This window comes from Daucus carota, chromosome 4 (genome assembly GCF_001625215.2).
Source record: "Daucus carota subsp. sativus chromosome 4, DH1 v3.0, whole genome shotgun sequence".
In the NCBI taxonomy this organism is placed as follows: domain Eukaryota; kingdom Viridiplantae; phylum Streptophyta; class Magnoliopsida; order Apiales; family Apiaceae; genus Daucus; species Daucus carota.
This window is the reverse complement of record NC_030384.2, coordinates 12,570,954-12,598,133: the sequence shown is the minus strand read 5'-3', so window position 1 is coordinate 12,598,133 and position 27,180 is coordinate 12,570,954. Positions and strand designations below refer to the sequence as shown.

General features: G+C 36.7%; 2 protein-coding genes and 1 long non-coding RNA gene across 3 annotated transcripts; all 3 read left to right on the top strand.

Annotated features, from left to right (window-relative positions):
- Window positions 1–281: 281 nt before the first annotated feature.
- LOC135152188 (uncharacterized) lies at window positions 282–1,064 on the top strand. The gene has a single exon (XM_064092023.1). The coding sequence runs from the start codon at window positions 282–284 to the stop codon at window positions 1,062–1,064; it is 783 nt and encodes a 260-aa protein (XP_063948093.1).
- A 318-nt stretch (window positions 1,065–1,382) lies between these two features.
- LOC135152187 (uncharacterized) lies at window positions 1,383–1,925 on the top strand. Its single transcript, XM_064092022.1, has one exon. The coding sequence runs from the start codon at window positions 1,383–1,385 to the stop codon at window positions 1,923–1,925; it is 543 nt and encodes a 180-aa protein (XP_063948092.1).
- Window positions 1,926–13,721: 11,796 nt separating this feature from the next.
- LOC135151986 (uncharacterized) lies at window positions 13,722–26,680 on the top strand. The gene is made up of 3 exons (XR_010291005.1): window positions 13,722–13,950; window positions 25,377–25,569; window positions 26,454–26,680. It is a non-coding gene; the product is annotated as an uncharacterized LOC135151986 (long non-coding RNA).
- The last annotated feature ends 500 nt before the right edge of the window (window positions 26,681–27,180 follow it).

Below are 27,180 nucleotides of genomic sequence, written 5' to 3'. Positions count from 1 at the left end.
GGCTGTTCCTTTTATCACTATGTTGTTTATTTCCATTTCTAGACTTTCGTACTATTTTGATTCGGATCTGTACTCGTATTTCGTACTTTGACATTCGTACCTTTCAGTTTCGAACCATGTTTTAATTCAGTAATGCACTTTCCTCGATTCCTATATTGCCCTTTAAATTGCTTATAACCATGCATCATTCCTATTGATTATATCGAACTGCATACCATGATAATTGTGAATAATCCCGTAACCTCGTATCATTTAAAATTGTATAACTCTTATTTCAGAATATGGCACCTAAAAGAGCTCGAGGAAGACCCTCTAATAACCGAGAGAATGAAGAAGGAAACCGAAACGCGAACCAGAACCTTGACATAACACAACTTCTAGAATTGGTACGCCAACAAACAGCCACTATTGCCCAACAACAACAACTTCTTCAACAAATGCAACCACCACAACCACCTCCAGGAAATGTCACCACTTTCAAAACCTTCCAATCCGTAAAACCCCCAGAATTCATAGGAACTCAAGATCCGGTTGAAGCTCATGCTTGGTTAAAAGAGATGGAGAAGGCTTTTGCCTTGACAAATGTTGGAGATAATCATAAGGTGGAGTATGCTGCTTATTTTCTTAAAGGAGAATCGAACTATTGGTGGGAAACAGCAAAAGCTTTAGAACCCGAAGGAATTATTACTTGGGACAGATTTAAGAGAATGTTTTTGGATAAGTACTTTCCTCGCTATATGCAAACACAAATGGAGATGAAGTTCTTTGAATTGAAGCAAGATAATATGACAGTTGGGGAGTATGAAAAGAAGTTCACTGAACTATCTAGATTTATGGGAGAGTATGTTGATTCTGAAGAGAAGAGAGCGAAGAGATTTCAACAAGGACTAAAGCCGTGGTTGAGAAGTCGGGTGGCAGCTTTTGAATTGACTACTTATGCTGAAGTAGTTCAAAAAGCAATGGTAATTGAAGGCGAAAGTGAGCAGAATCAGAAGGAGAAGGGCAACAAAAAGAGAAGATTTGAGTCGGGAGAAGAAGGCTCAAGTTACAAGGGCCAGAATTAGAAAGTTAATCAAAGGTTTAAACTTCAAAGTGGACCCGGAAACTTCAAGAAGAGAGAATTTGGGAACAAGTCACAAGAAAACAGATCTCAATCGAGTGGACAGAAACCCCCGCAAGGATCAATTCCGGAGTGTAAAGTTTGTAATAAGAAGCATACGGGGATTTGCAACAAGGCGAAAGTTTGTTACAAGTGTCACACAAAAGGCCATTATGCTCATGAATGTAAGAATCAGAAGGCCAACGTCACGTGCTACAAGTGTGGTAAAGTGGGACATGTGTCGAGGGAATGCAAAGGAGCGGTTAACAATCAGTTGCTACAAATGACTGCTATGCCATATCCGATGAATCAAGCAACTCCTATGCCAGCACCATCATTTCCAATGCCTTTCAATCAACCTCAAATGGCATCATCCTCATCTCATCCAGCTTTGACCTATCCGGCACAAGCAAGGACTTTCAACATGAATGTAAAGGATGCAATTCAAAGTTCTGATGTAGTTTCAGGTACGCTTTCTGTGAACGCTGCTAGTGCTAAAGTATTGATTGACTCGGGAGCTACAAGGTCATTTATTTCGAAGTCTTTTGTTGATAAGTGGAATTGTGAAACCCAATTGATGCATGAACCCCTATCTGTTGTCTTAGCTAATCAAGATAGAATATCTGTAGAACATGTGTGCCCCCATTGTACAATAGTGATAGCCGGACACGTTTTTCCTGCGAGTCTTATTCCTTTCCAGTTAGGCGAATTCGACGTGATTTTAGGGATGGATTGGTTGACAAGCTTTAATGCTCAAATAGATTGCAAGAACAAAACGGTAGTATTGAGTTCACCACAAGGCAAGAAGGTAACATTTAAGGGTTAAAGGCAAACTCAAGGATTTCTTACTTCGATGCAAGCAAAGAAGATGATTCGGAAGGGATGCGAGGCGTATTTGGCATATGTAATTGATAAGAGTAAAGAAGTTTCTAGCCCTGAAGACATTCCAGTAGTAAGAGATTTTATAGATGTGTTTCCCGAAGAACTTCCTGGCTTACCCCCGGACCGACAAATCGAGTTTACAATAGAACTTGCACCCGGCACCGAACCTGTTTCGAAGGCTCCTTATAGAATGGCTCCGTCAGAGATGAAGGAATTGGCGAAGCAAATACAAGAACTATTAGACAAGGGATTTATACGGCCAAGTGTTTCACCTTGGGGCGCACCGGTCTTGTTTGTGAAGAAGAAAGACGGGAGTATGAGACTTTGTATAGATTATCGAGAATTGAACAAATTGACAATTAAGAATAGGTACCCTTTGCCTAGAATTGATGATTAGTTTGACCAACTCAAGGGAGCTTCTTGTTTTTCGAAAATTGATCTACGGTCGGGATACCACCAATTGAAGATTAAGGCTGAAGACATACCAAAGACAGCTTTTCGAACACGATACGGACATTACGAATTCCTTGTTATGGCTTTTGGATTGACGAACGCACCGGCTGCTTTCATGGACTTAATGAATCGGGTATTCAAGGAATATTTAGACAAATTCGTCATAGTTTTCATCGATGATATTTTGGTGTATTCAAAGACGAAAGCTGATCACGAAGAACATCTAAGAATAGTGTTGGAAGTGTTGCGAAAGGAGAGATTGTATGCCAAATTCTCGAAATGTGAGTTTTGGTTGACGGAAGTAAGATTTCTCGGACATATTGTTGGAAGTGAAGGGATTAGAGTGGACCCGAAAAGATTGAGGCTGTGATGAATTGGGAGAGACCAAAGACGCCAACAGAAGTAAGGAGTTTCATGGGATTAGCAGGATATTACCGAAGGTTTGTGAAGGATTTTTCCAAGATTGTCGTACCATTGACCAAATTAACAAGGAAGAATGAGAAGTTTGAATGGACGGAGAAGTGCGAAAATAGTTTTCAGGAATTAAAGCAAAGATTAGTAACTGCACCGGTTTTAGCATTACCCGATGACAAGGGAGATTTTGTGATATACAGTGACGCCTCTTACAAAGGACTTGGATGCGTGTTGATGCAACATGGAAAAGTAATAGCGTACGCTTCGAGACAACTTAAGCCACATGAACAGAAGTACCCAACTCATGATTTAGAATTGGCTGCGATAGTTTTTGCTTTGAAATTGTGGAGACACTACTTATACGGGGAGAAATGTGAGATATATACGGATCATAAGAGCCTGAAGTACCTTTTCACTCAAAAAGAGCTAAATATGAGACAACGCCGATGGTTGGAGTTGATCAAAGACTATGATTGTTCGATACAATATCATCCCGGGAAGGCCAACGTGGTAGCAGACGCATTAAGTAGAAAAGAGAAGTTAAACGTGATTTCAATGCCAAGGGAGTTGTCAAATGAAATTGAGAAGTTGCAATTGGAGTTTTGTGAACTTGGAGGGGCGGAAGAAATGTGTTATGCCATTACCTTTAAACCAACTCTGTTAGAGAAGATAAAGAAATATCAAGACGAAGTGATGACTCGAGAAGATAATCAGTTGACGGGAGAAGAAATTTGTACACAGAAAGATGAGCAAGGTGTGTTAAGATTTTCATCAAGGATTTGGATTCCGAATGTGACTGAATTGAAGAATGATATTTTGCGAGAAGCACACAACTCTAGATTTTCGATTCACCCGGGAAGCACCAAGATGTACCAAGACTTAAAGAAGAGTTTCTGGTGGCCGAACATGAAAAGAGAAATTGCAGAATGGATTTCAAAATATGATACATGCCAAAGGGTAAAAGCCGAACATCAGAGACCGAGTGGTTTGATTCAGCCATTGAAGATTCCAGAATGGAAGTGGGAAAATATTGCCATGGACTTTGTAGTAGGATTACCTCGAACGCGTTCTGGACACGATGCAATTTGGGTAATAGTTGACCGTCTTACGAAATCGGCACATTTTCTTCCAATTAATGAGAAATCTTCTTTAGACAGACTAGTTCATATGTATATACGCGAAATCGTGTTGAGACATGGTGTACCTATATCAATAGTTTCAGATCGGGACCCACGATTCAATTCGAGATTTTGGAGGCAATTTCAAGAACATTTAGGGACGAAATTGAACATGAGCACGGCATATCATCCACAAACTGACGGCCAAAGTGAACGAACAATCCAAACCATTGAAGATATGTTGCGAAGCTGTGCCATTGACTTTTCGGGAAGTTGGGACGAACATTTACCCCTTGTGGAGTTTTCATACAATAATAGTTACCATTCCAGCATTGGCATGCCACCATACGAAGCTTTATATGGACGGAAATGCAGAACACCGACGAATTGGGATGAAGTTGGAGAAGGGAAGGTTTTAGGACCTGAATTGGTACAACAAATGAAGGACACCATCACAGTAATCAAGAAGAGACTAATTGCTGCACAAGACAGACAAAGGAAGTACGCGGACCCCGCTCGAAAAGATGTGAAGTTTGAAATTGGGGAAGCTGTATTGCTAAAAATATCACCGTGGAAGGGTTTGACCAGATTTGGTAAGAAAGGAAAACTAGCACCAAGATACATTGGACCTTTTGAAGTCTTGAACCAAGTTGGAAAAGTTGCCTACGAGTTAGCATTGCCACCACAATATCAGCACGTGCATAATGTGTTTCATGTCTCATTACTCAAGAAGTATAATCCGGACGCCAATCATGTGATAGAAAGTGAACCAGTGGAGATCCAGACTGATTTATCATATGAAGAACATCCCGTACAAATACTAGATCGGCAAGAAAGAAAACTTAGGAAGAAATCAGTGAGCTTGGTAAAAGTATTGTGGAGGAATCCAAGGGTAGAAGAAGCCACTTGGGAGCTAGAGTCTGATATGCGGAATCGGTATCCTCAATTATTCTCCTAGATTCTGAGGACAGAATCCTATAAGGGGGAGAGGATGTAACAACCGGTAATTTTGAACTTTTTCATAAGCACGACACTTATATTCTATGTTATTATGTCGATACGTGGAATCGTTATATAAGAATGTATATATATTCTCTTGTTATGTGGTATTGCAAGTATCACTAATATAATTTCTACGCGATATATTTTGTACGCGAGTAAGATTTCTTGTTACGCGATTTAGTGATAATTGGGATTTATACATGACTTGATGGCATAATTAGATTCTATTTCGTGTATAAATAGTCGTATGCGAGAGATTTCGCTACGCGATTAATTATCTTGCACGATTCGGTGTTAATTTAATAGTTGCGGCTACGCGATTTAATAATAGTAGAGATAATCGTAAATAGTGATAAATTGTAAGGTGAGCAATTATGTGATATGATATACATATATAATTGTAGTGGAAAGTCGTTTCGTTGTGAATTATTACGTGTATTATTGTGTGTAAATTCTTTTTATACATAGATTATATATTAGAGGGTAATACTTGAAAATGCTTTTAAAAATATTTCTTTGTCCAAAATTTTTTATCATGATTTTGTTAAACTTGTAAAATCTCATAGTATTTATAGTATTAATTTGATGATTTATGGAATTGTAGTTTATTTATTAAAATCCATTCATTTTATTCATACTTTTAGTAATTATAAGATTACACTAGTACCCTTGCATGCATTTTGGTAGAGAATAGAGTCCAAGGGCATGACCGACTATTCACACCATTTGACTCTTGTAATTACCACTAAAACCTTGCATGCATTTTCACCTAAAGCCACTAGAAGGATAGAATTGTAACTACCCAAATCCACTCACTTCTAGTCTAGTCAAAAGCACAAGACTTCATCATTTCCTACACTACACTACACACAAAATCAAACCCACCAAACTCTCCTCCCTCTCTCTCATTTCAGCTGAGTAGAAACCCCCACCCAAAACTCTTGTACATTTCTTTTCATAACTCCATATACACACATAATTTACCACTCATCCAAGAGAGAAAAATCATCTCCTAGTCACAAGCTTCCATTTAAGGTTAGTTTGAGTTCTTGCATGTCACCAAGCCGAGATTTTCAACTTTGATTCATGTGAATCTAGAGTTGGAATCATGGTGGCTTAAATACTTGGACAAGGAGTGGCCTTGAGGGAGTGTATCACCCCCATTTGTCAAGCCATACCCTTGGTTCAAGCGCTCGGCAATGACTCCCAAGGAGCCGAAGGGAATCCATTGATTTGGATGATTTTTGTGGATGGAATGAGATGTTTCTTGCTGGGATCTTTGAGTTTCAGTCTTTACAAGATTGTTTTACAAAGTTTTAAACATTGCATGTCAAGATCTTGCCAAGAAAAGTTAAGAGTTTATAAGTGCATGTCATGATTTTCATAGTATAAAGTGTATGCTGATTTTGTCACTTTTTAAACTGGTTTTTGATCATTTCATGCCTCGGTTTTTGCCATAAAATGCTAGTATAATATGTGCCATGATTAGTCATGTTCAGTTTTGATGTATTATGTGATTTTATATGGATTATGAGTTAGAAATCATTCTTAAAAATGCTGAAAACCAATCTGCTCTGCTCTGCTGTGATTTTTGGCTTCAGTAATGTGATTTTTGAGGCTTGATTTGTGTTGTAATTTCTTGTATAAGGCTATACAGTAGTGGTATATAGATTATAGATTAGAGTTGTTGGCTTGGTTGTTGTTGAATGGTGTTAAGATGGGTGATAAGGTGGAAGGAGGCACACACTAGCACTGGACAGATTTTTGCACATAGAAACTAGGAGTTTTGGTGTTGATTTGGTTGGGTTTTACTTGTCCCGAGTGTCCAGGAGTTGGGAGTGAGTTTTGTTATGATTCCAGTAGTCTTAAATCACCAAAGCCCCTGCATTTAGGTAGGTATACACACTCAAAACAGTAGATACCCCAAAACAGGGCAGAATTGAACAATCTGTGTTCTTGTGAGGTTTTCACCTTGTCATGAGTGAGGCCTTCATGGGGCCTTGGCTTAACTGAGTTTAGTGAACCCTTAGGAAGCCTAACAAACCATTAGAACCCAAAACCTAGTGAGAAAATAGAGTTTTAAATCAGTAAACACAAGGCAGTTGGGAAACAGGGTAGTTTTCAGCAGTGTCAACTTTGTGTAATAACCTGGGAAGTTTCATATGGGGCCTTGGAGTGAAACCAAGTCTGATAGGTAGCCTTAAGAGTTGGGAATCCATGGGAATTGATTTGGTAGGAATGCACTTAGTACACATTAAGTTATCTCAGTTAGGATGCAGGTAGTGCAGAGAGGTTACAACAGAGAACCTCACTGTGCCCTTTTAACATTTTAAACCAATTTGTGTGAGGCCTTTGTATTGTATCAATTGCACAAGTAATTTTAGAGTCTTATCAACCTATTAGAAGTAAATTAGAGTGAAGGCCCTAGTTAGAGCATCTTATTTTCACTAAGTAACCGAGAGCAACCTTAGAGAGCCATTGGAGAGTTGTAAGTGCAACTCTTGCATGATTGTCAAGGGTATAAGGGCTGAGTTTTTGCAAGCACTTTTAGGATTAAGATAAGGTCAGTATGGGGAGTTTAGAAGTTTAGAAATAAGCCTTTATGTGTTACTCGCTTATGTGCTTAGAATATTAAGTATATAGTATATGTGATATAAATATATATAGTTAATAAATCATGCCATGCCATTATGTGACTATGTGAATTATGTGACTATGTGGAGTATGTGAATACATGATTATGTTAATTGTCTTTCATATGTATAAATGAGCATGTATACCTATAATTAAGTACGTGTAATGACTCTTAAAGCGATAATTAGCTAATAATAGAGTATTAAGATACGTAACTAGAGAATAGGCGCGTGTAATGTAAATTAGACTTAAAGTGCCATTTAGTGACGAGGTTAATATAATGTGTAGGTTCCGAGGCGAAAGGAAAAGCTCGTACTATCAAGATTGAATAATCTCAGAATCTTGCAAAGGCAAGTTACTACATCCTAAACTTTACAATTGTTGCAAATATATGTGCACCCGTGACTCGTAAATCCTTATGAATATTTAGTTGCGATAATCACCATGCCTATTATATTCGCAAATACCTTGATATAAAATTCCGATCATACTAGTACCTTCCTTTCAAATATATCCTTACACTTGTACCCAAAATGTTAGATTCCCTATTAAAAACTTCCAATAATACCATGACACGTACACCTTCATAAATACCGAATAACACTTGATAGAATTGACTTTCTTTTGACTTTGGAACTTATCCCCTTAAGTCCAATATGCGTTGACACATTATTAGTGAACTTGAACCCTTTTGCCATATTTCAATAAAAATGATATAATCCTTTTTCCGGCATCCATGTTATAAATCAATAAATTATAAAATGTTTTCTTTAGTGATTTGGACTAGACGCAAGTCCTTTTCACATATTATTAGGCTCACAGATAGCCTAGGGATCCCATTATATTTGAGAACCCAGCGCGGTTCGGGATTACTTCGCGGCTGATCACCGGCTGTAATCCGTAGCGTCCTAAAATGAATTTTGATGATGATATGATTATAACATGTTGCCATATTGCCATGATGCCATGACTTCTATACCATGATTATCCATATGTTTTGCCATGTCCATTCATCATATTATCATGAACCTTAATGAATGCTTTATCATTTATTCTTGAATTTGTTTCGGACACCTTTGATATTATTATGATGCCATGTGTTTAGGACTGTTAGTACTTGCTGAGCGTCTTTGCTCATGTTCCCGTATTTAACCCCTTTTACAGCTAGCAAATATGGTACGCACAAAGCAAACAGCACGTAAATCGACCACTGGCTACGCAGAGAATTGTTTAAGGGCGAAGGTAGCATATATGATATAAGCGGCTTTCGCTATTATGTTTTGTACTAGTTAGATGGGCAGATCCACACTCTGAACTTATAAGATCTTTTGGGACTTTATTTCACTCTTTTGGACTTGTAATTAACTAAATGTCATCCTTTTGGGATTTAAATTATGTAATCTTAATTTCCGGATTTATTATTTATCTGTCTCTTGTTCATATTATATCAATTCGTGTGCGTGTGTTGGTTGGGGTGTGACAATTAAAGTCGAAACATTAAAAGTTTGGTCGGTCGGTACTTGGGCCAAAATACGGGTCTATCTATATAATCAATTATTCTGGGACTATCTATATAATCAATTTTCTTTTTAATTTGGGCCAAAGTACGGGCCTATCTATGTGACAGCCCTCAAATCCGGGGGTCGGGATTTGGTGCCACTAAAACAAAATTTATTTAAAAACCTGTATTTGCGGAAGAAAGTAAAACAGACATTTGAAAATCTGGAAATTTGAAAAGAGATTTAAATTAAAATCACTTTGACCCCCTAAAAACAGGATCGCTAATAGGTTACAGCACTGAAATCAGAAACCAAACTAACAAATCTTATTACAGCTTAAACCACATTATCAGATAAACTTCGATAAGAAGAATAACTGATAACCGATAAATGAATCTATTATCTAATAGACATCTTCCAAAATATGCTACCTGATTCTCAGGTTGACACTTAACCACTGGCCATCTCGCCTAGCATCAATCTTACGTGCAGCTTATACAGGTGACCATCTCAATCCCTAGCTGAAAGGGTTAGAAATAATAGCAAGGGTGAGCGAGAATGCTCAGCAAGATAGTATGGAAGGCAAGAGCCACAAGATATAATTTTGAATCTAAATCAGAGTGTTTGAAATCACGAACTTTTGAATTAAATATAAACAGTTGTAACTCAAAAGTTTAGCAAACATATAAATCAATATGCTTGAAATCACAAGATAAATTTGACAGTAAACACAAGCTTTTAAAAGCTTAAACAAATGACCAGTTTTTGGATTGGAATCCTCAGCTGACGGCGCACTAACACAGCTGATCAGGACATCCTGTGATAGCACCGAATCATGCTTCGTAGAAGCAGATCCAAACAATAGGTACCGAATAGAAGGCAACACATTGGCCTTTGGCAAATCTGGCATTATATATATATTTCATATAATACCTAGCCCTTCGCTGGACCGCCGCCACGGCCTCTTACGCATTCATCCAATCAAAACAAAATATTTTGCTGGTCTATCTGGCTGGACAATTAAATAGTCCCTTATGCCATACAATCATCACTTTCAAAACCTTTCTGAAAAGTCTTTTCTTTTCAATCTCAAAATACTGTCAAAATCAATTTTATTAAAGTCTGAGTATCATTTTAAAATCCACCGCAATACGATTCCAAAGAAATCAACGAGTTGTTTTCGCTATTTAAAATTAAGGATTTAAGTCTGGGACAGAAGACCAGGCATATATCGAAATGATACTACTACAGAGTCAACAATAGTTTTCAAACTGTAAGAGAACTTAGACAATAATTCCCAGAAATTGATTAAAATAATCAGAATGCTTTTCTGATAAATTTGTCACTGTACATATAACAGTAAAAAGGATCTAATTAAAAACATTCGATAATTTAATCACAAGATAAAAGTATTTGTACTTTTATATATCGGAAATGGATAGTCATGCTTGCATGAAGTACAAGTCATACATAGAAAATTTGCATTATCAAAAGAGAATTGAAATACTTGCTCTTTAAATAAAAGAGAAGAATAAAAATACTTGCCTCTGACAGAAAACAGGTGACACACAGTCACACTTACTCAAATTCTGGGCTGGCCTCAATTGCTAACTCTGCAATCAATACACTCTATTGGCCTATCTCACGGCACGATATCACATTATCAACTATTCTGACTTGACTTGCAATACTATTCGTTTGCTTCTGAAAGCCGTCGTTGCACGCTTCTTGATAACTATATATGATAGCAAGGAATACTTCAGTTGACGAACAATCCAGGGCGTCGTCTAATTTACAGAATCGAGATTATATTATTACCCTTCGTCATATATACAGATAATATATATAGATAGTATATACACATAGTGCCAAACAATAAATCAAGTAGTCACATCAGCACATAATATATAAGTTACTTGCTTTAATATTCATACTAATAGAATCTGATAAGCCCTGTATATAATCGCATACTTGATTATATACAAACACTAATCACCTCAAAATACATATCTGGATACAATTGAAATCCGAATTACAAGTCCAATTGTAATTCAATCACATCTTAAATCAGCTCGAAATCTCATCAAACTAAAATAATAATATAATATAATTTAGGACTGTACATCTTTTAAAATCGAGCAACCTCAAAACCAACAACACAATAATTCATATCTCAAAATAATATAAAGATTTGTCAAAATGTCAGATTGCTCGTCCAAACATCAGCTTATATATAGCATGACATTAAAATATCAGTCAGGGTCAACAATTAAAATCAACAACTATTTATCATCAACAACCAATTACGGGATTTAAATATTAATCTACGCGACAACATTTTAAAATATTTAATCTGAAATCAATAATTGATTTTTAGAAGTAGATAACAACTTCTGGAATTCTAAATGAAATATATAATTGTCGCAGATTTTAAATAAATATAATCCGGAATATAAATCAACACTATAATTTATATACAATTCCACGATACAAAACAGATAATTACCTATAATTGGCTCAATAAAATATTAAAAGATTATTATTATTATTGTCATTATCATTGTTAATAAAAACAATAATAACAATTATAATAATAATAACATTCATATTTTATTCTCATGACACCATTGTATCCTCTCAAATTCATTCTGAAACCCTTGTTAAGGAAAACATAACATAGTTCCTTATTGAATACTCACTCTGTTCGCCTTGACTCATACCATCCAACAATGCATCACCTTCACTTTGCATTTTCACCACTTCAGCCTCTCTTTTTTGGTAACTCAGTGACCCACTCATACACTCTGGTTACTTCAACACATGTAAGCTCCTACACTCCTTTGTAGCCTCTCTTGGTCTCTATACAAGTGTGCCCAGCCTGACTAATAATAACTACAAAACCCATGAAGACTATCAGAACTCGGTTTCCCTCTGCCTCCTCTGTACATACACACACATACTGATAGTACCTCCCCATTTTATAACTCCTCCAACCTGCCGTACCAAATAGCTATTCATTAAACTACTCAACCACGACTACTACAACTAAACCCCAATCAAAACCAAACAGCCAACTTCTCCCTCGTACATCACAGCACCACCTACATCAATTCATCCATCCTCCATTCAGACTCCAATACACTATCGCAGCTTCAAACTCACACCACCAGAATTCACACAACCCATTTGCGACACCTAACAATAGACCCTCACCAGCCATCCTCTTGTTGCAGGTCTCGGCAATTAACCACCACCTGCAGACTTACCCCTTTTCGGTAACTCGAACACACCATCTACAACTCTGTTTTACAGCTGGCCGCCTATAGACAACCCCTGCGACCCTCAACCTTCCTGCTACTGCAATTCCTTGTCTTTCACGGCTGTCGCCGTCTCAGACCCGTTGCAGCAACATAGCCGTTCTGTGGATTGTCTTCTCCAGCCCTCACCTTATACCCCCGTTTCTAACCCCCAAAATCAGCTCACCACCAACCTTCAGACATCAGCCACAACCAACAACACAAATGAAGCCGCTGCTCTCCTTGGCTCTCCCTTGACTCACTCCTGGCGACAACCACCCGCCGCCATCCATCGGAATCGCCATCTCCCCACGGCGCCGATTTACGAACCCCAGACCACAACAACAAATCGGACCCAACCAACAGACATTCACAATCAACTGGAACATATATATATACATACAAGCGCGCATAGATACACACACATACTCCTCACCTGCAAAACTGGTTGAAATCGATTGAGTAGAAAGTATCAAACCCTAACCCCTCTTGTATCTTCACCGCCTCTGTTTGATAACCTAATTTCTATTTCTTTTCATTTTATATATAAGTAAGCCAAGCCACGCAGGCACTTATTGTGACGACTCGGATTTTAGATATTATTTTATTATTTTTATTCATGATTATTCAAGAAAAATGAGGAATAAAATTCTATATTTTATTCCAGTTTTATAATTTTCAAATATTTTCCGACTCATTAGGATATCGAAATTTTGTTGTGTGTTTTGAATTGAATACCATTTTAAATATATGAATTACTTGTTCTATGATTTAACTTTAGTATCTGGATGTGATTTATGCTTGTGTGTATATCTGTTACAAACTTTTGTGTTGTTTTATAAATATTTATGATTTTCTTTAAAATGGATTATAGGAAATTGAATTTCTTAAAATACAAAAATGACTTGTAAAATTCTTTTAATTACTTGAAAATGGTAATGAATATTTTTAGGAGTTTTGAAAATATTAAAAATATTATTTTTGTAGAAGTTTCATGTTTAAATATTTCTTGAACACAGTTAACTTCTAAATTACGTATAAATTTCAGTAATGCTTCATAAATCCCGAAACTTTTATTTTATTAGTTTTATAATATTCCGGGATTTAGAAAAATATGTTGGTGATGTTTCCAAGATACTATAATAGCGATATATTCCGATAATATAGTTAAAAGCGGGTCCGAGTCAATTGGTTATTCAGATTATTAAAGGCACGTGGAAGTACAAGACTTAGCCACGTACCCTTTTACAGCACCGCCTCGTTTTGCCGACCTTCATATTATCATAAATCAAAATCTCAGCCCTCTCATTCCTCTAAATCTATCGTCTCTCTCTCTCTCTCTCTCGCATATTTCTCCTTCCTCCCTCAAACCAACAGTCGCCTCCCCTATATGTTGTTTGTCGACATCGATGCCCTCCGTTTTTCTCTCCAACACTGCCGCTGTTCTCAGTTCTGCGATTGAAGTCGCGACAACCGCTGTCTAATCGACTACCGATGCTCCGTTTCTGGCAACCCAGGCTCTGTCCTCCACCTTCTGACCATATTCTTGTTCGGTACAACCCTGTCCTTATTATATCCATGAGTTGGGATGAATTTTAGTGTGAATTGTTGTATATATGTGTTATATAGTTTAGTCAAATTTGGTGTTGAATTATCTATGAAATTTGGATTACGATGATGCGATTAAGGGCTGATTTGATTTCAAAAATGTAGATTATTTACGGTTAATTGGGTAATTGAAAGAAGATTGGAGTTGGTGGTTGTATCATTCAAAGTGTGTGGTACTATATGTATGTTATTGTGTGTATAATCGAGAATGGGTGTTACTAGTTGGCTTAATTGATTTCGAGCTTGGATTTAGAGTTAAGTAGTTAAATTGAAAGTGGTGGTGTATATGTTTATATATGCAGAGTAAGTGGTACTTTGTTTTGATATAATTATGTGTATTTATGTGGTTCAAGTTATTTTGATATCTAAGCTATTGATCTTATAATGATATACATATACGTGCTTAATTGATATTTGAATTGGTTGTGGTCTGGTGATTGTACTTGGTACGTTTAATTAGTACTATAATTAGATGAGTTGGGTACTAAATCTTTGGGTTGAGTTATGTACTTGTGTTTGGTCGGGTATTTCAATAGTTTAAGTAGTGGATTAAAGATTTAGAAATTATTCATACTTGAGTTGAAAGTTTTGGCTATCGCTGGTCTGTTTTGCAGCATAATTCTGGGTTAATTGAGTTGAGTTATGTGCTTAATCTTTCTTTAATAATTTGCTACTTGAAGTCTAGATCAAGCACCAAAAGGAATTTCAAAGTTTCATTAAACGAGCTAAAAGATATGCATGTTTTACTGCGAAATGCGCTGAAAATTCTAGGCAGGTGTGTCCTATTCCAGGCCCTGTTTTGCTACTTTAAACTCGAGCTCTGCTTCTCAAATTTTTACTGGAGTTAGATGTTAGTGTCTGGAATATGTCATTAAAATTTTATACAAACAGACTGGTGTGAACCAATTTAAACCCTTTTGTGTCGTATATAATGTAGTGAAAGTAAGGGTATCGTTCAACGCCAAGGATCAAGGGCTCACTTAACTTATATTTTGTTAAAAGATAATAATTGGGGTTTTTAATAAACTAATGATTAACTAAGAATTAAACTAAGCAAATTTATTTGTAAACAAGTAGAGAAACATGTTGGACAGCATGAATATTGACCACTAAACCCATGAAACAACTCTAAATCTCGTTGGTATGTTCTGAAAGATACTTATAGAGAGCTTGCCATGACCGCATAGAAACAAGTTCTGCTATTCGTATAACCCCATGACCGCATAGAAAGGTTAAAACGAATTACACACTAATAAAAATTATTCCCATGACCGCATAGAAAGATTAATTGACTTTGCCAAGATATCAATCACATAACATATTGGGATGACCGCATACCCTAGTTAATTCAAGTATCTTCACAAGCATTGACGCGTATATAAGCACAATCAAAACACACTTTCAAGAATCAAAATTGCATAAATTTCATAAGGTTTAGGGTTTCAAAACAGCCCTCCAACAATAGAGGTTTAGCCAATCATAATCATAGTAAAACACGTAAGAATCATAAAAGGAATAGAAATCGATACTGAGTGCCGATCCTTTCTCTTCTTCTCCGTGGCTCTCCTCAATAGCACGTATGTAAAACTCTCCCTAATAATACCTAATACATAACTGTTTTTACTCTCATAGAAATATATAAGGAAATTCCGAAACTGAATAGGCTTCACAAAGGTCAAAATTCGCAGTTGACTTTCTCTCCTGTTCCTGGGCTGTTTCAGTAGGCTTTTGACATCTGGACCCATCTAGAATGATAGAAAATTAAATTATCTTCGCGTGGGCTGTTTACTCGCCCAAATCCGACTTCTAGAACTCCAAATATGGCCCAAACAATATTCCGAATGCGGGTAGCCCAATAGTTGCGAATTTTCTTCTAATTTGTCCAAATCCTTTCCAATTTAAAATTCCTTGCTCCCTACAATAAGATATTAAAATATAATTAATATATGTCCAAATAAATGCAAAATATAGCTAATATGAGAATAATTATCATCTAAAATATATATAAATATATACTCTATCAAATATCCCCACACTTAGCATATTGCACGTCCTCGGGCAAACACAGAATAAAATATTAATAACTAACTAGTAACATCACTTTCGTGGATGACACGATTGCATTGAGCGCATGCAACAAGCCGTTAAACCCCTAGGCAGCCCTAGTAGGACGAGTGTTATCTCGTGAGGGTTTATAGAAGATATACCCACAAAATCAAATATTTTCAATCACCAAGTCTCAAGCACTAACAACATCATCGTACTCCACATATGCAAACCTCAATTACATAACAATCTGAACAAGTGTGAAAGTACCAGTACTATCACGTATACATCATTATACACAACAATCCAAGCGTGCACACAATGTCTAGATAGACAAAAATATCATGAAATATACATCAAAGTCGCATCCAATAAGTAAGCATGCTATGGATGGAAAATCTCACATTGCTCTCAATTCACACAAGTGTTTAAGTGTAAGTGTTTCACTCAAATTCAATCAATATGGACAAGCACTACCATAAACTTGGTTGTCCACCAAATCTCCACTACTTTGTATATATGCACGCACAAATCAAAAGGACTTTGTTAAGGGTTGTAACAAGGCTTAGGCAGGGGCAGGATATCAAAGAAAAAGGCTAACAAGTGGCTAACTCGATAACTAATAGAGCACAATGTTCACTTCTGATTAAACACTCAACATGAAATTTGAATCATGTAAAAGGTGATCAGTCTTTCACAAGCATTAAAGCCCAAGCACATAATTATGTACTTCCCTCTTTTCACATTGTAACACCAATGAACACATTCTCCACTTGATATTTCTATTTTCTTCTCTCTTTTTTTTTCCAAAGTCAAGTTATTCTCCAGTAACCAAGGGCAGTGAAAAGTCACCAAGAAAAATAAGAAGAATTAAGTTGATCCCCTTAATTTCTAGTACAATTGTGCTTATATACCAGCACGTGCACATGGATCGTCCTTTTCATATGACATTGCAATTGCCACCCATTGATCTCAAAGGAGTACCTGATACTTTGTTTTTTTTTCTTTTTTTTTTTCTTGATTCCCACTAACTTTCACCCTTTAACAAAGAAATCCCCACACTTGAATGTTAACCACTGCTCCAACGAATCAAAAAATGCTCTACTAGTCATCAAGACAAGAATAAACAAGTAGGCTCAAAATTCATAGATTGGTGATAAACAAAAAAATTGGACACAAGCTCAAGGGGGTTCACTAAGGATATAATTCTCGGGTACTGTTTGAATAAATGAGGTTAATCCTAGTGCCTTTATCATTTTCATGCATACACATAACATTTTCATCTCAATAAGGTTTAAATCATGTTCTAGAGCAACAAGCCAAATGATGAACACCACTCACAAAAGAATTAGATTGATATAAAATGTATCAATCATATATTAGGCTCAAAATCTCACAAGGTGAAAGCATGCTTTACTCATAAAAATTGACTAAGATGCATCTCAAGTTTTACAATTTTCGCAAGCACACACAAGGAATTATCATGCATTGAATGATTTTTATCATGAATATGATGCTCAGAATTAATCATGCAAATTAGTTTACAAAATGTGTATAAATACTCACTAAACATGCTTTGAGACAGGGCAATTATATACAAAATTTTTGAATTTTTTTGAATTTTTTTTTGGATTTTTAAAATATATTTAAAATAATAATATAATTATTCGTGAGAACACATCCCCACACTTGGATGGTTCATTGTCCTCAATGAATAATATAATATATTACATAATATAATAATAATAATATAATATAATTAAATATATATCAAATGGTTTAGAATACTCCCCTGATAAGTGACTTGATACTGATGTGAAGCTGGTGGATATAAGGAAGTGTAGCCTCCTTTTAAAACATAAGTATAGTTGGCCAAGTGGTTGATGTATTGTTTTGCAGGCCCGAAGTCATGGGTTCAAACCCTGTTGGCAACAATTTTCATCTCTGCATCAAAAGTGGAGAACTCACGTGAACAGGCCCTGAATAACTTCAGGGATGAAATGGACTTGGGCTGCATCGTGGGCTGACATTCAAAGGAAGTGGGCCTGCTCCCATGTTCCCATGTGAAGACACGCTGAATTTGACAGCTTGGGTTGGACCGACAGTTGAGAGCAGCTTGACAGAAGCCTGGGCCGAAATAGAATTGTAGGCGGGTGGGCTTCTTTGGGCCCAACTGAAATATGAAGCCACAGAAATATGAAGCGCGCACTCCTCCAGTAGCTGATGCACGGTCAGCAGCATTTACGCACGGGCGTGCATACACAATAAAAAATTAAGCGCGGGTGCAGAAGAAATTGCACGGACAGCACAAGAAGTGCACGGTAGGCAGGCAGCTGCGCTCAGAATTGAGGATGTCCAGAATGTCTCGCACGGAGAGCAGCGTTCAATGCACGGGTGTGCGCACCACAGCACTGGAAAGAACAATGAATAGCTCCGGACGGCATTCAATTTTTCACAACTTTTACTCTGTTTTTCTTTCTTTTTTTTTTTTTTTCAACCCAAAATGATTCGAATTTATTTTGATAATCCTGCACACTTCACAAACATCATCAAAATACCTTGAGGGAAATAAAAAAAAACAAATAAATACTTTCTATCTAATAAAAATATTACTATGACTAATAATAATAATAATAATAATAATAATAATAATAATAATAATAATAATAATAATAATAATAATAATAATAACTAACCATACAATTGGCTTGGGTTGCCTCCCAAGAAGCGCTCTTCTTTAACGTCTTTGGCTAGACTTGACACCGCTGAATTCAGACACCAGAGATAATCACATCATTAAGAGTCTCGCTCTCCTTGATGTGGCTAGAGGGGTCTTCCAAGTACGGTTTAAGACGATGTCCATTCACTTTAAATATTTCCCCATTGCTTTTCTTAATCACCACAGCTCCATGTGAAAATATCTCAACAATTTCAAACGGACCAATCCACCGTGATCTCAACTTTCCAGGAAAAAGACGCAACCGAGAGTGATACAAAAGAACTTTCTGTCCCACCTCAAAATTCTTCCTTTGAATCATCTTATCATGGAAAACCTTTGTTTTCTCCTTATAAATTCGAGCACTCTCATAAGCTTCATTACGCAGTTCCTCCAACTCAGACAATTGCAACTTGCGATGCAGACCAGCCTCATCAAGACTCATGTTGAACTTCTTAATAGCCCAATATGCTTTATGCTCAAGTTCCACTGGTAGATGACAAGGTTTGCCATATACAATGCGATAAGGAGACATACCAATGGGTGTCTTGTATGCCGTCCTATAAGCCCAAAGTGCATCATCTAACTGTTGGCTCCAATCTTTTCGTGTAGATCCTACAGTCTTTTCCAGAATTTGCTTGATCTCCCTATTAGACACTTCTGCTTGTCCATTAGTTTGAGGATGATAAGGCGTTGAAACCTTATGCGTGATGTTGTACTTACGAAATAATGCCTCAATGGTCCGATTGCAAAAATGAGACCCTCCATCGCTGATAACAACTCTTGGCATCCCAAACCTAGCAAAAATATGTGTCCTCAAGAAATCTGCAACCACTTTAGAATCATTAGTGCGGGTGGCCTTAGCTTCCACCCACTTCGACACGTAATCAACAGCCAACAATATATATAGATAACCATTAGAATTTAAGAATGGACCCATGAAATCAATACCCCAAACATCAAATAATTCAACATTTAGAACAGGTTGCAATGGCATTTCATTCTTTGCAGTAATGTTCCCCACTCGCTGGCATCTATCACAGATTTTACAAAACTCCCTAGCATCTTTGAATATTGTGGGCCAATAAAAACCACACTCCAATACCTTATGTGCCGTTCTTTTTGCTCCAAAATGACCTCCATATGCATAATTATGACAAAATCTCAACACAGATTCAAATTCATTGTCAGGAACACACCTCCTTATAATTAAATCCGGACAATGCTTCCAAAGATACGGATCATCCCACACATAAAATTTTGAATCATGTTTAATCTTATCTTTTTGTGCATGAGTCAGTGTACTAGGCAAACTTTTGTCATACAAATAGTTCACTATGTCTGCATACCACGGTGTGACCTCAGTAAGAGCATTTACCTCAATCTGTAGAAGTTGTTCATCCGGAAAAGTCTCAGTTAAGGGCATATCTTCTTCCTCCCTCACCAATCGAGTTAGATGATCAGCTACAACATTCTCGGATCCCTTCTTATCCTTGATTTCAATGTCAAACTCTTGTAGTAATAAGATCCAACGGATAAGACGTGGCTTTGCCTCCTTCTTGGCCAACAAGTATTTAAGAGCTGCATGGTCAGTAAATACAATCACCTTTGTACCAAGCAAGTATGACCGAAATTTATCTAAAGCAAAAACGACAGCTAGCAGTTCCTTCTCAGTGGTAGCATAGTTGAGTTGTGCATCATTCAAAGTTCTAGAAGCATAATAAATAGCATGCACCTTTTTGTCCTTCCGTTGCCCAAGTACAGCTCCTACAGCATGATCTGATGCATCACACATTATTTCAAAAGGTAAGCTCCAATCTGGTGCCTGTATGATAGGAGATGATGTAAGCTTCTGTTTTAACTCCTCAAATGCCACCTTACACTCATCATTGAACTCGAAAAGTACATCCTTCTGAAGAAGATTTGTTAAGGGCCTTGTTATTTTAGAAAAGTCCTGAATGAATCTTCTATAAAAACCAGCATGGCCAAGAAAAGATCTAATCTCCTTTACACTTGACGGAGTGGGCAGGTACCGTATCAAGTCAATTTTAGATTTATCAACCTCAATGCCTTTTGAAGAAATCACATGTCCAAGAACAATACCATGAGTTACCATGAAGTGGCATTTCTCCCAGTTGAGCACTAAATTTGTTTCTTCACATCTTTTCAAAACAAATCCCAAATTCTTCAAGCAATCATCAAAGCTATCTCAAAAGACACTGAAATCATCCATGAAAACCTCAATAATTTTCCCCACATAATCAGAGAATATACTCATCATACATCTTTGAAACGTTCCCGGGGCATTGCATTGACCAAAAGACAGGCGTCTAAAGGCAAAAGTACCAAAAGGACAGGTGAATGTCGTCTTCTCTTGATCCTCTGGAGCTATAGCAATCTGATTATATCCAGAATACCCATCTAAGAAACAATAGTACTCATGACCGGCTAACCTTTCCAACATTTGATCAATGAACGGCAAGGGTAAATGATCTTTCCTTGTAGCATTGTTGAGAGGCCTGTAATCAATACAAACACGATGACCAGTCACTGTACGTTGAGGCACCAACTCATTCTCCTCATTTGCCACAACTGTAACCCCGGACTTCTTGGGAACAACATGAACAGCTGAAACCCACTTAGAATCAGAAATAGGATAGATGATGCCATTGTCTAGAAGCTTGATGACTTCCTTCTTCACAACCTCCATCATAGGAGGATTAAGTCGCCGTTGAGGAACTCTCACAGGTTTGGCACCTTCTTCCAAGTGAATTCTATGAACACATAGTGTGGGGCTGATTCCCCTAATATCCGCCAAACTCCAACCAATAGCTTTAATATGACTACGGACCAACTCCACCACTTTTTCTTCTTGCACAGATGTGAGTTTTGATGAGATAATGATTGGTAGTGTCTCGTCTTTCCCAAGAAAAACATACTTGAGATGGGAAGGCAATGGCTTAAGGTCCAATTGTGGTGCTTGAACAACTGAAGGCAACTGCTTTTCAATAGAAATTTTGGGGAGTACAAAGTTATGTTCTCTTGTAAAGCTCACCGCTCCTTGTAAGGCGTTGCACTGCTCCATAATTCTATCTGTATGAGTGACATAGACATCCTCAGGAACTTGAGGATTCCCTTCCTTATCAACACCAATGCCTTGAGATATCACTGTTTCTAATGCATCATCCTTCATCAGCTCGAAGTATTTTTGAGCAATGCTACCAGTTGTACTCATTGTAAAGCATGTCTCAGTATCCACGGGATATCGCATCATCTCAAACATGTTGAACTTAATGGTTTCATTATCAAAGTCCATACTGAGCTCTCCCCTTGCAACATCAATTCTTGTTTGAGCAGTACACATGAATGGTCTACCAAGAATAAGTTGTGCATTAGTCGCATCTCCCATGTCTAAGATATAAAAATCAGCCGGATATTGAAACCTGCCAACCTGCACAAGAACATCCTCCAAAACACCTTTCGGGTAAACGTGAGATCTGTCAGCTAATAAAATTGTAACACCATCTGTTTTAAGTTCAGTTTTAATACACAATTTCTCATACAAGCTAGATGGCATAACATTAATTGACGCACCCAAATCAAGTAAAGCATTCTCAAATTTAGATTTACCAATGGTGCAAGGAATAGTGAAGCTTCCTGGATCCTTACATTTTCTTGGTAACCTTCCTTGCAGAACCGCAGACACATTCTCCTTCATCTCAACAACTTCACTCCCCTTGAGCCTCCTTCGTTTAGTACACAAGTCCTTCAATACCTTGGCATATGCTGGTAGATTCTGAATGCACTCCAGTAAAGGCAAATTAATGTGAACCTTGCGAAAAGTCTCCAAAATATTTTTCTCTAATGCACTCTTCTTTGTCTGAACCAACCTAGCTGGGAAAGGGACAGAATCGAATCGACTATTAGTAATAACCGAACTTGAAGGTTTAAGAGACTTACTAGTAGAAATTGGAGAAGTATGTTTCTCCTCAGAATTGTTGTGCACAATTTCAGCTTCATCCTCATTCTCATGACTATCCTCCTTGGCTTGAGAATTCTCCTTTGCTTCATCTGGTTTGTTGTGTGAAGCTGTTTCAGTTGCTGGGTCTCTTTCGATGCCACGCTTATCAACTTGATTTTCCAATATCTTCTGAGTGGGAATGACATTCCGGCCACTCTTAGTAGTAATGATGTTAGCATGCTCGAATTTCAGATTTGGTTGTGTAGTTCCAGGCAACCGTCCAGGCTCATGTTCTTGGTTAATTTTCTTAATCACATCCCCAAGTTGTTTTTGCATCTCTCTAATGTCTTGAGAATTGGTAATGCACTGCTTTTGCATATCCCTGATATCTTGAGAGTTTGTAGTGCATTGTTTTTGCATCTCCGTTTGCCCGTCAACCAACTTGGACAATAATTTCTCAATAGTGTTATCATTGTTCGAGCTTTGAGGGACTTGACCCCTTTGTAGAAAACCAGATGGCGCAGAATTATTTTGAAACTGAAACCCATTCAAAGCATTGTTAGTGTTCCCATACCTTAAATTGGGATGATCCTTCCATCTTGAGTTGTAAGTGTTAGAAAACTGATTTGCTCCTTGATTTCCAAAGCCAATAGCATTAACATCTTCTAAAGTAGGTTCAACCAATGTAGGACATGCATCAGTAAAATGTCCCTGAGTTGAGCAAATACCACAGACTTGAGCTTTCGGTGCTTTACCGCTTGATAGTAATGCATTCAATTTTTCGATACTTTGCTCAATATTTGAGAGCCTTTGATCAGATTGAGCTCCCTGAGTAGTCCCAGAACTTGCACGACTACCATATTGAAGTTCATTAGCAGCTCCCTTAGCAATTAGTTTCTCCGCAGCATCATGAGATAAGTCTACATAAGCACCACCAGCAGCTGAATTCAAGAGTTTCTTTTCACCTTCATGAAGACCTTGATAGAAAAAATGAAGAAGACTCCCTTTAGAAAATCCATGTTGTGGGCATCTCTTTTGCAGCTTTTGGAATCTTGCATAATATTCAGCATAAGTTTCAGTGGCATTTTGATGAATTCCAGCTATTTGGCTTCTCATGTTCATGACTCGAGTTGCCGGATAGAATTTCTGCAAGAATTCCTGGGCCAGTTTCTCCCAAGAAGTAATATAACCCACTGGCAATTCTGTGTATAATCGAGAATGGGTGTTACTAGTTGGCTTAATTGATTTCGAGCTTGGATTTAGAGTTAAGTAGTTAAATTGAAAGTGGTGGTGTATATGTTTATATATGCAGAGTAAGTGGTACTTTGTTTTGATATAATTATGTGTATTTATGTGGTTCAAGTTATTTTGATATCTAAGCTATTGATCTTATAATGATATACATATACGTGCTTAATTGATATTTGAATTGGTTGTGGTCTGGTGATTGTACTTGGTACGTTTAATTAGTACTATAATTAGATGAGTTGGGTACTAAATCTTTGGGTTGAGTTATGTACTTGTGTTTGGTCGGGTATTTCAATAGTTTAAGTAGTGGATTAAAGATTTAGAAATTATTCATACTTGAGTTGAAAGTTTTGGCTATCGCTGGTCTGTTTTGCAGCATAATTCTGGGTTAATTGAGTTGAGTTATGTGCTTAATCTTTCTTTAATAATTTTCTACTTGAAGTCTAGATCAAGCACCAAAAGGAATTTCAAAGTTTCATTAAACGAGCTAAAAGATATGCATGTTTTACTGCGAAATGCGCTGAAAATTCTGGGCAGGTGTGTCCTATTCCAGGCCCTGTTTTGCTACTTTAAACTCGAGCTCTGCTTCTAAAATTTTTACTGGAGTTAGATGTTAGTGTCTGGAATATGTCATTAAAATTTTATACAAACAGACCAATTTTTTTATTTATTAAAATTCTTAGCGTGGGGCTGGTTCTGCAGGGCAGATTCAGGTTCCTGACTTGCAGGCCCTGTTTTACTCCCTTAAACATGGAATTTGCTTCTGAAATTTTTATAGTAGATTGTAATAATGCTTAAGAGTGTCTCATAAAAATTTTGTATTAAAGCGATAAATTTTCAATTTGTTAAAAATCATAGAGTGAGGGCTGTTTGAACTATTTGTTCTAGTTTTCTTTCTTTGATTAGTGCATAGGAGGAGTTTATACTTGGTTGGTCAGTGTCAATCATGTCTAATAGTGATATATGATTTCAAATCTAGCTACGTAAGTGTGCATACTGTGATATTGTGTTTTAATTGATATTGGTCCTGTACTTATTGGTTTATTGAGTTGGATTGAGTTGCTTACTTGTTGAATAATATAAGAAAACATGTGGATAGTCCGATAAATAGAGGAAGTGCTGTCTCATTTTCGTTAGAAACTATATATGTTTTATTTGCTAAAGGATATTAAATAAGATAAGAATAAGGTGACATGGTTAACTGAAACATGTTATATGATAACTTATCAATATTGACTTTTAATAGCTATAAAAGTTAATTGTTCAACTATGTGCTATGTGTTTGTCTGACTATGTGGTATATATATGCGAAGGGTAGATATATGATAGGTATTAATGCTTTTCGAGCTTAGTTAATCTGTCTGATCCGACGACTGAAATACTATTTTGCCATCGTATAGAATTGAACGAGACGTTGATCGAGGCATTGATCGAGAAGTGATTGAAATGGGTATTCAAAAATAGCTAAGTTGTGTTGCAAGTTGAAGTTGGGCAGAGATTGTTATAGATAGAATCTTGTCAGAAGCTGGCAGAAAGGAATGATATGGCACTACATAGTGTTATTAGAAATCTGAGCTAGACACCGGAGTTAAGGCAAGTATATATCCTACCTACTATCTCTTTAAAAGATTTTGCTCCTGCAATGCTTTTGTTATGCTTTGAATATTGCAAAACTCCTTATAGAATTAGACTTCTACTAATTACGAGTATTCTGGAATTACCCAAGTATGAAATGGAATACCTTTTGTCACTTATATCTTGCAAATGTATCAACTTAATTATCATCCTTATCTTCTTCAACTGCTAGTTACTTATTATTGAGCTTAGAACCTTGTTTTCTTACCTCCCTTTTAACTACAACAAATTGTGTTCTTGCTTATAAAAAAACTAGTTCACTTGTTTGTTCCTGACCCAGAAATGAAACCCATTTCCTGAAAGACCTTAGTTATCATCATACAACCTACCCCGCCATTATTATAAAATACATTGATACACTTGATTCAGTAACCTATACCCTTGATAAAGAATACTTAATTAGTAGAAATCTAATACTAAGGTGTTGAAATGAATATTTGGTTGAGAATCAATGTTGCTTAAGATTTTGAACCTTAAATGATTTGATTTATCTGTTTTAGAAAGGGAATTGGATGAAAATGTTTTATGACCGAGGCGCCGGTCCCAATTGAATTATTAAAGGCCAAAGTGTGCCTAGGATCCTTTATATTTGAGAACTCGTATTGAATATGCGGGTTCGGAGCTATGTCGTGGGCTGATCACCCAGCTTAGCTCGTAGCGTCTTATCTGGTTCCAATGCCATAAAGGAGAAACTGGTTGGTTTAAATCATATTATGTTGGTATCATTATCTTTATATCATTGTCAGGTTTTACATACTGTTTGATTTATTGTTGGTTTGGATATTATATACTTGTTGAGCATTCTTTTGCTCATTCTTGCTATTTCTTCTAACCCCTTTCAGATAATGTTAAAGATGGTTCGCCTATTTAGGCTAAGCATAAGAGTAAGGCTAGGCGAGGATTGCAAGTGACTAAGTTTCAACCTGATGGTCAGGAAGAGTATCCAAGATCGAGTCTTTGGGACTAGTGGTAATTAGAGTTGTCTAAATTTGATTTAGTTGTAAAAACATGTAATAGAATTTATTAGTTTTATTTTTCTGATTTCAATACTATAGCCTGTTTGCGATCCTGTTTTAAAGGGGGTTAAACTTTGTTCTTTTAAATCTTTTATTAAAGCTTTCAGGTTTTAAATCCTCTGTTTTTTTCAGCTTTTCAAAAATACAGGTTTTCAAAACTGTAAATCATATTTAAAATATCCAGGTTTTGAAATTTCTATTTTACTCTCTTTCAAATATATAGGTTTTAAATTGTTTTTCATATAGTGGCACCAAATCCAGACCCCTGGATTTGAGGGCTGTCACAGTTGGTATCAGAGCTGGAGGTTATAAGTTATTGAAATCAGAATATAGGTGGTAATAATAGGTTTTTAAAAAAAAAAAAAGATTACGTGGTGTGACCTCATATAGAGGTATCGTAAGACTATTTGGGGATAGTCTCTCCGAGCAGAATAGAATGAAGCTAGATGATTAAGTTTAAGTGTTTATAGTTATAGACATCACAATTCCTAATTCTAGTTCTTTCAGTCCTAGTATATTGACCAATTTAGAGTTATATCATATTAAGAAGGTC